This window comes from Solanum stenotomum, chromosome 9 (assembly GCF_019186545.1).
Source record: "Solanum stenotomum isolate F172 chromosome 9, ASM1918654v1, whole genome shotgun sequence".
Taxonomy (NCBI): domain Eukaryota; kingdom Viridiplantae; phylum Streptophyta; class Magnoliopsida; order Solanales; family Solanaceae; genus Solanum; species Solanum stenotomum.
Genome location: NC_064290.1, coordinates 16,703,806 through 16,717,096, shown reverse-complemented (window position 1 = coordinate 16,717,096; position 13,291 = coordinate 16,703,806). Strand labels below are relative to the sequence as shown.

At 35.8% G+C, this 13,291-nt stretch overlaps 1 protein-coding gene across 1 annotated transcript; it reads left to right on the top strand.

Annotated features, from left to right (window-relative positions):
- Positions 1 to 11,606: 11,606 nt before the first annotated feature.
- On the top strand, positions 11,607 to 12,606 carry LOC125876816 (uncharacterized). The gene is made up of 2 exons (XM_049558074.1): positions 11,607 to 12,150; positions 12,489 to 12,606. Exons 1-2 carry the CDS (start codon positions 11,607 to 11,609, stop codon positions 12,521 to 12,523), a joined length of 579 nt encoding a protein of 192 aa, XP_049414031.1. The 3' UTR covers positions 12,524 to 12,606.
- Positions 12,607 to 13,291: the final 685 nt, after the last annotated feature.

The window sequence follows — 13,291 nt, the reverse complement described above, 5'->3', positions numbered from 1 at the left end:
TTTTTTTTAAAATTTGAAATATTTTTCAGAATCAATTTTTTAAAGGTTTTTTTATGATGTTGGCGTGGGTGTGGGTGGGGGGTAGGGGTAGGGGTAGGGTTGGCGTAAAAGATGAAAAAAATTTAAATTTGAAATATTTCCCAAAAATATTAAATAATTTTTTTTGACAGGAATGGCCTGGGGGAGGGGGGGTACTGGTATGGGTGGCATAAAAATGAATGACCTGGGTGGGGGTGGCTTGGTAGGTGTAACACCTCGACCTTAGAAAGAGCTAAATTTTGAAAGAACTAATTTGGAAAGGGCTAATTTGAGATTTGTTCAAGTTAAGCTTAAGTTGTGAGTTTTGGGTCAACTTCCAACGACCATAACTTTCAGCACTATGAGTTAGGTGACCCATAAAATATCAAATGAAAGGCCTTTGAATCTTCTTTCCAACACCACCAAGTTTTCTAAAATTCGTGTTCTGATGAGAGAGATATGCCTGGTTGAGTTCATCCTGTCCAGTTAAGGAAATTTACCCGAATTAATGAGGGGTATTTTGGTCTTTTCCTTACCCCATCGGCTTTAAACCTTTTTAGTAATATTTTTGGGGTCTAAACTGATTTGGGTCAGTTTTCATAATTCTAAATTACGCTTAGGGTTTTGAGAGGAGTTCAAGAGGAGGAAACAAGGAGGAGTTCAATCGTTCGTCAAGAGTTCTTGCGAATCGAGGATATTGTTTCGCCAAATTAAGGTATGTATGTTTTCATAGTGTTGGGTTCTTTCACCCACATACCAATCATGAGTTTATTCTACGAATTTCATCCATAAGATTGGGTATATTGACTTTCTTGATGAGTTCTTGAAGGTTTGTGCTACATTCTTTGATATGAGGTTTCATTGAGTTCTTAAGATGAGGATCTTGTGTTTTGAGTATTGTTCTTGAGTAATTTTGAGTGGATTTCGTTGTAATTATGTTGGTTCTAAGAATCTAAAAGAGTTTGAAGGAAATCGTTCGATTCTACGGGAGTTAAACATGAATTTGAAGCAAGAAAATTCGTCAAAACCTGGTTATAGGGGTGGGGCGCCACGCCACTCAGTGGGCCCCAGACCACTTTCAGTAGGTTAATGCATGGCACACCACGTCACTCAATGCACCCCAACCACCTTTAGTAGTTTAGGGGCAGGCACCTGCGCCACTCAGTGCGCCAGGGTCGCCAGATCCCCTACCCTTCTGTCCTTCTTTTCGTGTGCGTTCCCTCGAATCGTACCTATGTTTCCTACATGATATTCACACTTAAAATCTTCATTAAATCTTGAGAGATCATGCATATATAAGTCATCACTCTTGAATTCATAATTCATAATTCAAATTCAAGATAGAGTTAAGGGTAAAGTTGAGGAAGTTCTTTGAGTCAATTGAGAAGTCTTTTCGCAAAACTCTTAAAACTTGTTTTAAGACTTGAGTACTTGAGTATGAGGATGAGTAGAGTTGAGTATCTACAATAGGTCTAATTGGGTCATTATCTTGGCTATGTTTTCATCTTGTTCTTGGTTTTTTTCCATTTGTTCCTTTGTCAGCCAAAGATTTAAATTAGACACCTGAGCTTCCCTTGTGTACCATGCATGATTAATTTTCATCATCTCATCAAGCAGGGCAGACACTATGTCAAACGGTTGTCTCATGACTCCACCTCGAATGAATTGTTCAGAGACACATTTGTTGTTCGTGTCGAGACTCTGATAAAAATATTACAATAACACATTATTCGGCAACCCATGAGTAGGACACTGAAGAAGAAACTTTTAGAACCTCAACCATGTTTCATGAGTAGGCACACCATCAATCCGCTTGAAGTTTTGAATATTATCCGTCAACTTAACCATTTTCAAGACAGGGAATAATCTCTCATGAAACACTTTCGTGAGCTCCTCCCAAGAAGTGATAGATTCCCTTGGCAACCCATTCAATCACTTCGTTGTTTCCCCATTCAATAAAAGAGAAACAAATGAAGTCGGACTGAATTTTGAGTGATGTTCTTGAAAGAAAACGATCCACACACATCCACAAAGTTGCGGATGTGGTCATGAGGGTCCTCATGAGCAAGTCCCCAAAGAGACCGTTCATTTTCAACAGTTACAACATCATGTTGGTCACATGAAACACCGTATTACCTACAGTTGGAGGCAACCGAATAGCACCCGAACTTCCCAGTTGATCCTCATTGACATTATGCAAGTTTCTGATGTCATCATTGTTCCCAAGTTGACTTGCATTGCTCCCATTCACACTCATTTCTTCACCTGTTTTAGAGAAGCCAACAAGAAACACGAACAAGAAAATTCCACTACAACAAAATTAGTTTACGCAAATACTTCAATAAAAAAATTCTAAAAACCACTCCCAGGCAGCGGCGCCATTTTTTATAATGCTCAACTACACTTCATCCAATTCTAAGTGTATGCCTGTCTAACAAGTATAAACCCAACTAAGAGTTGGGGACGATCTCACAGGGAGTGATACGGTAAAGAATTCAATTAGGAAGTAAACGCGTGTTCTAATTTTTTGTAGGAGTAAAGGTTTCGTAACATAAAATTAAATCATGAAGTTTTAATGATTAATATCAAATAGGGGGGATTTAATAACTAATTTACGACAACGAAAAAGTAATTAAGCAAATGGAGATTGGACCTTAGGAATGTGTTCAATCGAATGTTAATTTAGCATAATGGGTAGTTACTAATTGCTTAAAGTTGTTGACTCTCAATGGGTAGGCTAGGTTTTAAATACAATAGCCATATCTCGATCAACTATCATGCTTCAAGCGAGTTCTCTCAAACCTTAACAAGCTTGACACTACTAAACAACCCGATACCTTAATTAACCCACTTTCTCAAGATGGGTTTGTAAAGACGCAATCAAACCCACTTTCTCAAGTTAGATCTTAAAGACTCAATCAATACGACTATTAATCAATAATTCTACTCTAATACCTCTTGCTCAAACAAGCATATAGAGCTAAGCTAGAACAGAATTTTCAACTATAGTTCATCAATTAAAACATGAACAAATGATTGAACCCACTTCAAATCAACATTAAAATCAACAATTAATAACACCCATTAGCTAATTAATGCATTTGACTACATGATCACACCCCTAGGTTAAGGGGTTTCAGCCCAACATAGCGGAAAGTAAGAAATCGTTACCAACAAGATTTTCCATTTGAATTGTTAACGATCTACAATACCCAATGCCAAGATTAATGCTAGAATCCTAAAATCTCAAATCTGAGGTTCAAATCTTCTCCAAAAGTATTCAACAATGTAATAATGTGAAAAAAACTCTCTAACTTCAGGAATACACTCTAGAAGAACTGGGAACAAGGAACTTCTTTTCACATCGTAATGTCCTTGCATTGCCCTTAATCCTCCATTGTTGCATATTAACACATTAACATCAGTTATGAGCACAAATAAGGCATTGAGGACACTAAATCATTAAATAATAAGCCCTAACTGAGTTGAGATTCCTGACTCATCAACAAGAATTCATTAGATTCACAAACATATAAATTGAACATAGAAAACTTTTTTTAAAATAAAAGGATAAGAAAATACTAGAATTTTGACCGAACCAAGCAGGAGTCCAGTTGAGGAAGGATCATTTTTGATCATTCGAAGAATTCTTATGTCATGCCCCGAGCCTACACCTACACATGGTCGTCACTCGAGAACGATTTCTGGCCCCAAGCGAACCCTTGGCCTAGCCCAACCCTCAGGGGAAGACTTACTCAACATAAGATAAACTCAAATATAAAGCTTTAAATCAATGTCTCAAATGATTAACTCAGAATATAATATAATATTCAACTAGAAGAAATAGGCAACTCAAGTCTTTAAAACATTTAACAAAATAAATGAAACAAACTTCTCAAACTCTATTGTTTATCTATATATGAAGCCTCTAAATGACAAAGATGGAAGGTGGGACAAGACCCATGACATCCTATCAAAGCTAAAAAGTAAATGGAATCCTCCGGAAGCAAGGAGGCTCACCAAAGCTAACTTGAACTGATATGGTATCAATGAAGCACCTGTTGATGACCTTGGTTACTTGTATCTGCATCATGAAACGATACAGGCTAAATGGCATCAGTACATTGAATGCACGAGCATGTAAGGGGAACTCTGAACATAACATAAAAGCTTGAACTTGGAAAGAATGAAACATACTCACCTCAACTCTACTCAACCCAACCTTAACTCATGGATACTCAACTCAATACAATATAAAAACAACAATAAAGATGCAATTTATATAAAGCACGTAAAACAATAGATAACAACTCAATGTATTTAAAAATACAATAATAACTCTTATTTGTATGGAAAGATAAAAATATACTCAATTTGGGAGATTCTCTAACCGACAACCATCATTATTAGCTATATGATGATACAACGTCTCGCCCACGCTGCCAGAACTGTCTTATACCTTGCCGGAGTATAAGACATCCTCAACTAAGTGGATCCACTAATCTATTCTCAAAAAGCAACAAGAAATCATCTAAAAGTATGACCCTTTCTACCCACATTGGCGTACATGGTTTATGAGGACTTTGAGTTGTCTGAACTAGTCCCTATATCGGTGCTCAATACTACTCCCAATAATATAACTCATGATCATATGTTTAAAAACATTTCCTCATCCTCAAACTTTGAGATTATTACTCAAAAGGGTTCTCTTAAAAGAGACGGTGCTCAAAACTCCTCATAACTCATTTGGAAATCAAAGTTTCCTCTTTTTTTAAATATAAAATATTTACTCTTGGGAATACTTAGTTCCCATATATTCATTTTGAAAAATGAAACTCAACTCTCCTCATCCTCATACTCAAGTACTCAATTCTTAAAACAAGTTTAAAAAGTTTGTAAAAGACTTCTCAAAATGACTCGAAAGAACTCCCTTGAACTTTACTCTTAACTCTATCTTGAATTTGAAATGTGAATTCAAGAATTATGCTTTGGAATGTAGGACCTCTCAATGATTTAGGAAGGTTAAGATAGTTGAACATAAGAACGAGCGAAGACCCAAATTAAAGAACACTGGCGCGACGCGGAGATGGAATTAAATTTTGGAATAATTTTTTGAGGCTGAGGACTCTGTATCCTCTCCGTGACGCGGAGAAGGGGTAATTATCTGGGGACTAAGATTCTAAGCTCATCTACGACGCGGACCTGGGCACAATTATTTGCCCGATCTTTTTTTCTCCTCCCCAATCTCGATTCAACTCATACCCACTACAAATCTAAGGTCAAAATACATGAATTATCATAATCCAGGATATTTTCAGCGAAAACCCACACCAGAACTACGCTCATTTGCAACTTTCACCTCAAGAACTCAACAAGAACTTTAGTACCAAAGAACGAAACACAACCTTAAAAACTCAAAGCATTCAACCTCAAGAATGAAATTATGGATATAAATCACATGATTGATGTGTGGGTGAATGAACCCAACACTATGGAAGCTTACATACCTCTTAGGAATGAAACCTTTGGCGAAATTCCTCGACAAATCTCAAGAATCTTGACGAACGCCTTGAACCTCTCATCTTTTCTCCTCTTGAGCTCCTCTCAAAACCCCAAGCGTATTTTAGGATTTGGAAAACTGACCCAAATCAGTTTAGACCCCTAAAATATTATTAAAAACTTTTAAAACTGGTGGGGTAAGGAAAATACCAAATTACCCCTCATTAATTCAGGTAAATTTCATTAACTGGACAGGTTGACTTCAAACGGGCATATCTCCCTCATTTGAACTCAGAATTTAACAAACTCGGTAGCGTTGGAAAGAGGATTCAACTACCTTTCATTTGATATCTTATGTGCCAACTAACTCATTATGTACTGAAAGTTATGATCATTTGAAGTTATCCAAAACTCACAACTTAAGCTTAACTTGAACAAATCTCAAATTAGCTCTTTCCAAATTAATTCTTTCTAAATTTAGCTCTTTGCTAAGGCGGGATGTTACATCTTATTAGCCGTATTCATATTTGTTTCCGTTTGTCATCATAAACTATAAAACATTTCAACATGTTAGTATAAGTGATGATTTCTCATCGGGTTTACTTTGGTTCTACAGGGGAATAATAGTTTGAATCCACAAAATAGTAAAAGCTAGAGATGGACTCGCTAGCTAGTTCTAAATTAATGGATTTAGCCAATTAATTACATTAATAATAATCTTAACTCACAACAAACTACATGAACTTCCCTAAATAATGATTTTAAAAAGTGAATACGTATTAATTAATCGTAGAAAACTTATCACTCAAGTGTGAATGCAGTTATTATAATAGTAAAAATTATTCTTTGCAGATTATTGTTCGACATTAAATTTTCAATAAATGCAGACAATAAAAATTGTCACCTTCGTTTCAAAATATTTTGTTTTAATCTTTTTACTTTGTTTTAAGATATGTAGTTTTTCACAAATCAATAAGAAATTGAAAATTTTCTTTCAGATTTATCCTTACTAAAATAAATAAATTTTACATAAACAACAAACCATTAAAGAGATACTTCATTTTAAGACATTTGATTAAAAGTTTGTAATGAAGAACATATTTTGCTTTCTTAGAGTAAGTAGTCTTCTTAAAGAGTCTATTCAAACTAAAAACATCGTGTAATGTTAAATAGAGGGAGTACTAGTATTCTATACCTTTATTTGAGTACGCCTATTTTGGAACCAAAATTTGACCTGTGAATGCTCTAACTCTAGTTTTCCACTGAGCTCCTTCATTTTCTTCTGATTCGGCTGAGGACACTCCTTAAAATAACTTAATCACAAAAATAACTAAAGGTTAATACCATAAACACTAAAAAAAATGTATTTAGATATGATGAGATATTTTATGCATCAATTTCCTTGATTGTTGCTTGGTGTGATGATGATTGTGCATTTTCTTATTCGGATGCTCATCATTATTATCATCTTATTGATTGTCATAATAGTCGAATTTGCAGTTTTATTCGTCATCTATAAGAAGATGCATTATTTCATTTTTATATATTATCTTTGAACCAATAGTTGGTGGATTAAACTGTTTCGTCAACATGCTATTCGACTGACATATACAAATGGCAAAATTTTTGTAAGATATAATTTACATATCAAAATTGGACATCCCTATATGGAATTTCAAGATTTTCAAGACTTGAAATTGAAATTTTAAACCGAGAGCATAAGAGTCTTAACCATCTTACAAAAACCCTTGATAATAACAGTAGCGAGATTAACTTAAAAATAGACTAAATTCAAACCTCCATAGATGCCTGACACACATAGAAAACTTCTAAAAAAAATATTTGTAATTTTAGCTAATCGAGCTGGAGTTGAGATGAAGAATGAATAAACCCTGGATCATTTCGATCATCATAGAAATCTGATTAGCGAATTCAAACCAAAACAGTAGTTAAAGGTTCGGAGAAATTAGCCATTTTATAACAATCATAGGTAGTAACAATAATATCAAGATTATTAATCAATTAGAAACCAAGTGAAATTCTTTCTCATTTCTTTTCTAGACAAGAAACTAGAAATAACACAAATTCCTTAGAAAAATTCATTAGATTCAAGGACATATTGAAGGAACTTAATGATAAAGTATAAGAAAAATTTAGGATTTCAACCTGACCAAGTGGGAGTTCAGATTAAGAAGGATCATTTTCGATTATTGAAGAATCCTTATGAGCTGAATTTATGATTTCATCCACTGATCAGCCAAAACCCTAAAATAGTACAATATGCTAGTATAAGAAAGTCAACTGTATATTTTTTTTGGTGACTCGAACTCATAATTTTAACGTTGGAACTGGAGGGTGCTTACTAGACGAACAACCTCCTCTTATCTATTTGTCATAATTTCTAGTTCAGTAATATAGTTTTTTTAATCATTTCATTGGTTGTTCACACAAAGATAATGTCAACAAACCAATAAAAACAAAAAGTATTGTTGAGTTATGGCCACCGTTAATCTCCTAAGAAACACGTACAAGCGATATACCGTTTAACGAATTGATAATATGAAGTTAAGAATAATAGTAACATAACAATACAATAATTTTAACTTCAGCTTCAATAAACAGCTTCGAGTTACAACAGATTAATAGTAACATAACAATACAATAATTTTAACTTCAGCTTCAATAAACAGCTTCGAGTTACAACAGATTACACAACTCAATGGAATTATAAACTACTTTGCTCAATTATTGACAGTGTTTTGCTTGTCTCTCGCTTATGTTCCCCAAGGCTTATGTTNTCAATTATTCCTCGCAGCACTCAAAATAAGTAATCAAAACTCTCTCAATTATTGACAGTGTTTTGCTTGTCTCTTGCTCGTAAGTGCGAGCATTTCCACGAAGAAAATCTCGCCCTATTTGTAGATTTGAACTCCACTCCTCAAACCATTTTCAACTTGAACTTGCTTCGTCTTTCGTTTAGAACTTGGAACCTTACAAGGCTATACCTAGGCTTCTTACTTTGTTCAGAACTCTTACTTGATTGCGACTCTTTTTGTATTCCTTCTCCTAGTCATATTTGGTGAACACAGATCACGTTGACACAACTTGTTCAATGCAACTTTGTCAGTCTTCAAAATACTAATTTATGTGCGTATACCAAATTCCCCATTTTTGATGATGACAAACTTTATTAGCAGTTTCATGTGCATTGAACATATCTGCATTGAACCACAATCACTTCCCCCTTTTGACATCATTAAAACAAACCTGGAACTAGACGATATATCACAAGATAAAATAATATACCTTCTTAAGTGAAAAACCACTAGCACAAGAACAAAAAACACTTAGTTAACTATAACAATGTTCATAATTAAAACAGAAAGCAAGCAGAATTAGAACCAAACATCAGTAAAACACCAACGCAGTCATCAAGTCAGATAAGTACATCACTTGCTTAACAAAAAAACTAGAAGGCAAAACACATGAAATAGTGAGCAAAAATATTAAGGTAGCTTGGAGGAAGGTCTAGGAGCTTGAAATAAGGCAGGATGTGTTTTAAGTAGCTCAAAGAGGCCCTTTATATATGTTGAATTCATGGATTGTTCAGTCTCCAAAGTTGCTTTAGACTTGAGCAACTCAGCTTTCAAATGGGAATTCTCCTCAATCAACCCAGCCTGTTCTACCCTATATGTTAGATGCAATTTATCCCTAGCAGCTGAATGTGACAACTGAAGAGCCGTTATTTCCTTCTCATTTGTTTCCAATTGAGATCGTAATCATTGTAATGGTGCATTAGCACCTCTCTAAGGAGCAGGTACAACAACCTAATTCACAGTTCCAAGAACATCCTTGGTAGTCTGAACTAGCCATGTTTGCACAGGAATATGTAAGAACTCAAAAATCTCTCCTAACCAGAACCCATATCCTAGGGAATGTATCTTCTTATCCTCCACACATATGCGATACATGTGACACAACATCAGCTGAGGTACGTTAATAGGCTTTCGAGAGAGTAACAGTTCCATGAGTGTGATGTCTAAATAGTTAGCCTCAGTTCATTTCTACTTCATGGGCAAAAGTATTTTGTGCACCACATAAAAAAGAAGGTTGTCTAACAGCAACATAGCACCTTTATCAATACAATGGAAATCCTCCGGAGTAGGATCATTTGAAAACTTGCGAGATATTTCAAGAGCACTTGGCTAACCATCTAGAGTGGGACATTCTCTTTTCACATAATGACACCAACTTGAGTTAGGAATACCCAGTATCTGGGAAATAACATCAGCCTTGAGAAATACAGGCATCCTACTTACAACACTAGAGATCAAGATAGGTGACCCTGAAGCATTTATATAGAACGGTCTCGTTTCTTCTCTAACCATTTTCCTCCTCTTATTCCCTTGGAAGAACAAGTTAGTCAAACCCTGTGCCTATAATATAAGCAACAATTCTCCCATCTCGTCCCCGCCAAACCCAATGATTATCATGCCCCTTATTACACTCCTTTGAGTGAAATTTAGTATTCTGTGTGAGCAAGCATCGAGGTAGTCCTCAATATTTTTAGTAATTCCCTTATCACTTAAATTTTCCTCACCCCCTCCCTCATCATTATCATGTACTCCTAGAGTTTCAAATGAAACTACCCAACTTTTGACCCCAGTACTATCATAACCTTCATCCACAAGACCCCTTTTTTCCACCGTACGTCGGACTTGTTTCTTATGTGTAGGTAAAACCATCTTTCATTTACTCTTTCGAGTTATATCAGACTCAGAAGTCTCATCATGTATAGTAATGGGATCAACTGCAGAGAAAGATTTACCTCTTGCAGAGTGTGGGTTTTTAGCCACCATAAGAATTAGTCCTTCGTCTAGTGCTTTTTTCACTGACCAAGTGAACTGCACAGGAACTGCCACGGAAGGTGTGGGTTGTGCTTCTTCCTGATGTTCATCCATGGGATAACAATTGGCTTTCTGAAGCTTTTCAAATACGAGACCTTAATAATTTGGATACCAAGTAAGCAATTAGAGGGATATCGTGTTGGAGAAAGTGCCAATCACCATGGAGAGTTGTTACTTGAGAAGAAGAATGAGGAAAGTGTGTCCACTGTGCAAGAGAAACAAGACGTGTGTATACCAAAGGGCACGTGACAAGAAATACAAAATTGTTGCAATCTTAGTGGTTCTAGAATTCTTTTTATCATTATCCTTTATGTAGATAATATCTATTTTCTTTTATACAGCTGTATAGTTTGTTGTTATTAGGGAACAAATAGATAGATGACAAGTGTATAGGCCGTTAGACTTTCTTTTCTATATAATGAGCACTGTACAGAATTGATAAAGACAGAGAGAAAAACGTTCCAATTTCTATTCTTCTTCATTTGTTTTATCATGGTATCAGAGCAGGTTCTTTAAATCCTACTCTATCTGCTTTCGTCTCTCTTCTTTTTATTGTGTGACATTCATCTCTTTTCATCAACAACAATGGTTGAAAACACAACCACTGAAGTAACTACTGGTACACAACCAGCAACTAGGGATTTGATTAATCCCTCTCATCCTTACTTCATCTCGCCATCAGATTCACCAGGTATGCAGTTGGTGAATTCTTCTTTTGATGGAAAAAGTTTTGCTGGTTGGAGAAGGGGTATGCTGATTGCGCTTACTGCCAAGAATAAGGCAGGATTCATCGATGGATCTTCATCTGAGCCTGCTGCAGAGTCTGAGTTCCACAAAGCTTGGAGTAGAGCTAACAATATGGTTATTTCTTGGCTTTTGAACTCACTCTCACGAGAAATTTCTGAGAGTGTCATTTACTCGACGACGGCAAAGGAGTTGTGGGTTAACTTAGAGGCCAGATTTGGCCAAAGCAGTGGAGCTAAGCTTTTTCAGCTGCAGAAGGAGCTTAATGATTTGGTTCAAGGATCCAGTGACATAGCCACTTACTACACCAAGATAAAAAGGCTCTAGGATGAACTTGATAGTCTTGATGCTTTTGTTCTTTGTCTCTGTAACTGTACCTGTGAAGCAAAAAGGAAAAACATAAAGGCTAAACAGGATGAAAGGTTGGTTCAATTTCTTATGGGACTCAATGACAGCTATTGTGGTGCTAGAGATAACATTTTAATGATATCTCCTCTTCCTACTATTGCTAATGCTTATGCACTCTTGATGCAAGAGGAAAAACAAAGGGAAATGCATTCTACAGCTAAGTATCCAGGTGAATCTTCTGCTTTCATTGTGGCTGAACAAGACATGAATGGACAAAGACCATCTGGAAATAATTTCAGAGGACAAAGGTATGCTGTTGATAACAAAAAGTTTGACAATACTTGCAAATATTGCAAGAAACCTGGACACATAGTCGATAAGTGTTATAAGTTGAAAGGTTTTCCACCTAATTTTAAATTCACCAAGCAAAGAAACTTTCAGAACCCTGTTCAGGGTAACTTTGCCTGTTCCAATGAAGCAAATGGTGAGAAATTTCTTTATAATGTGGACAATGGAGATAAGGGTAAGCTTCTTACTCAAGACCAACTGAATCAGATTGTTCAGATGTTGCATCAAGTGAAAATAGGAGAACAGAGCAGTGATTCTACTGCCATAGCATCTGGAAATTGTGCTGGTACAACTCCCATTCCCTTTTCTTTCCATTCACAACATTTGAATCCTTTCATCAACAAGAATTCTTGGATTATAGACTCAGGAGCTACTGAGCACATAAGTTTCAACAAACATTTTTTTATTTCTCTTTTACCTCTGGATAAGTATATTTTTGTTAATCTGCCCAACTCTCAAAAAGTGAGAGTAACACATGCAGGATCGGTCAAGTTATTCACTCAAATAATCATTCATGATGTCCTTTTCATTCCTAGTTTCAAGTATAATCTATTGTCTGTGGATAAATTATGTAAACAGTTTAATTACTGTTTAATGTTTAACTCCTCTCACTGTTTATTGCAGGGCCCTTCAATGAAGAGCCCCATGGTCCTTGGTGATTCACACAAAGGTCTTTATGTGCTCCAGTCTAACCTTCCAGTAGAGCCCAAGTCTGTCAAGTCTTGCAATGTTTCTCTTAGTTCAGTTTTTCAATCAAAAGGCAATATGCCAAGTTGTTTGTCTTCTGCTTTCTTTTCCGATGTAACCAGCAGGCTATGGCACATTAGGTTAGGCCATATGCCTCTATCCAATATGAGAAACATTAATGAAATTCCAGTTTCGGTATGTTCTAAATTTGATGTTCCTTGTACTATTTGTCCTTTGGCAAGACAATCTAAACTTCCCTTTCCTAGTAGTAATATATCTTCTACTCAACCATTTGATTTAATTCATATTGATACTTGGGGACCCTACAAGACACCAACCTATGATGGTTTCAAATATTTTTTAACTATAGTTGATGATTATAGTAGAGGCACTTGGACTTTTCTCTTAGCTACTAAAAGTAATGCTTTTCCTATACTAAAATCTTTCCTTGCCATGGTTGAACGACAATTCAATAAGAAAGTTAAAAAGATAAGATCAGACAATGCTTGGGAATTAGGATCTGGAAATGAGTCTTCTTCTTTCTTACAAACTCAAGGTATCATCCACCAAACTACTTATGTTTCCACCCCTGAACAGAATGGCATCGTAGAGTGAAAACATAGACACCTTTTAGAAGTTTCCCGAGCTTTATTATTCCAGTCCAATTTGTCACCTAAATTTTGGGGAGACTGTTTAATGACTGCTACCTACTTAATAAACTGATGTCCCACAAAAGTGTT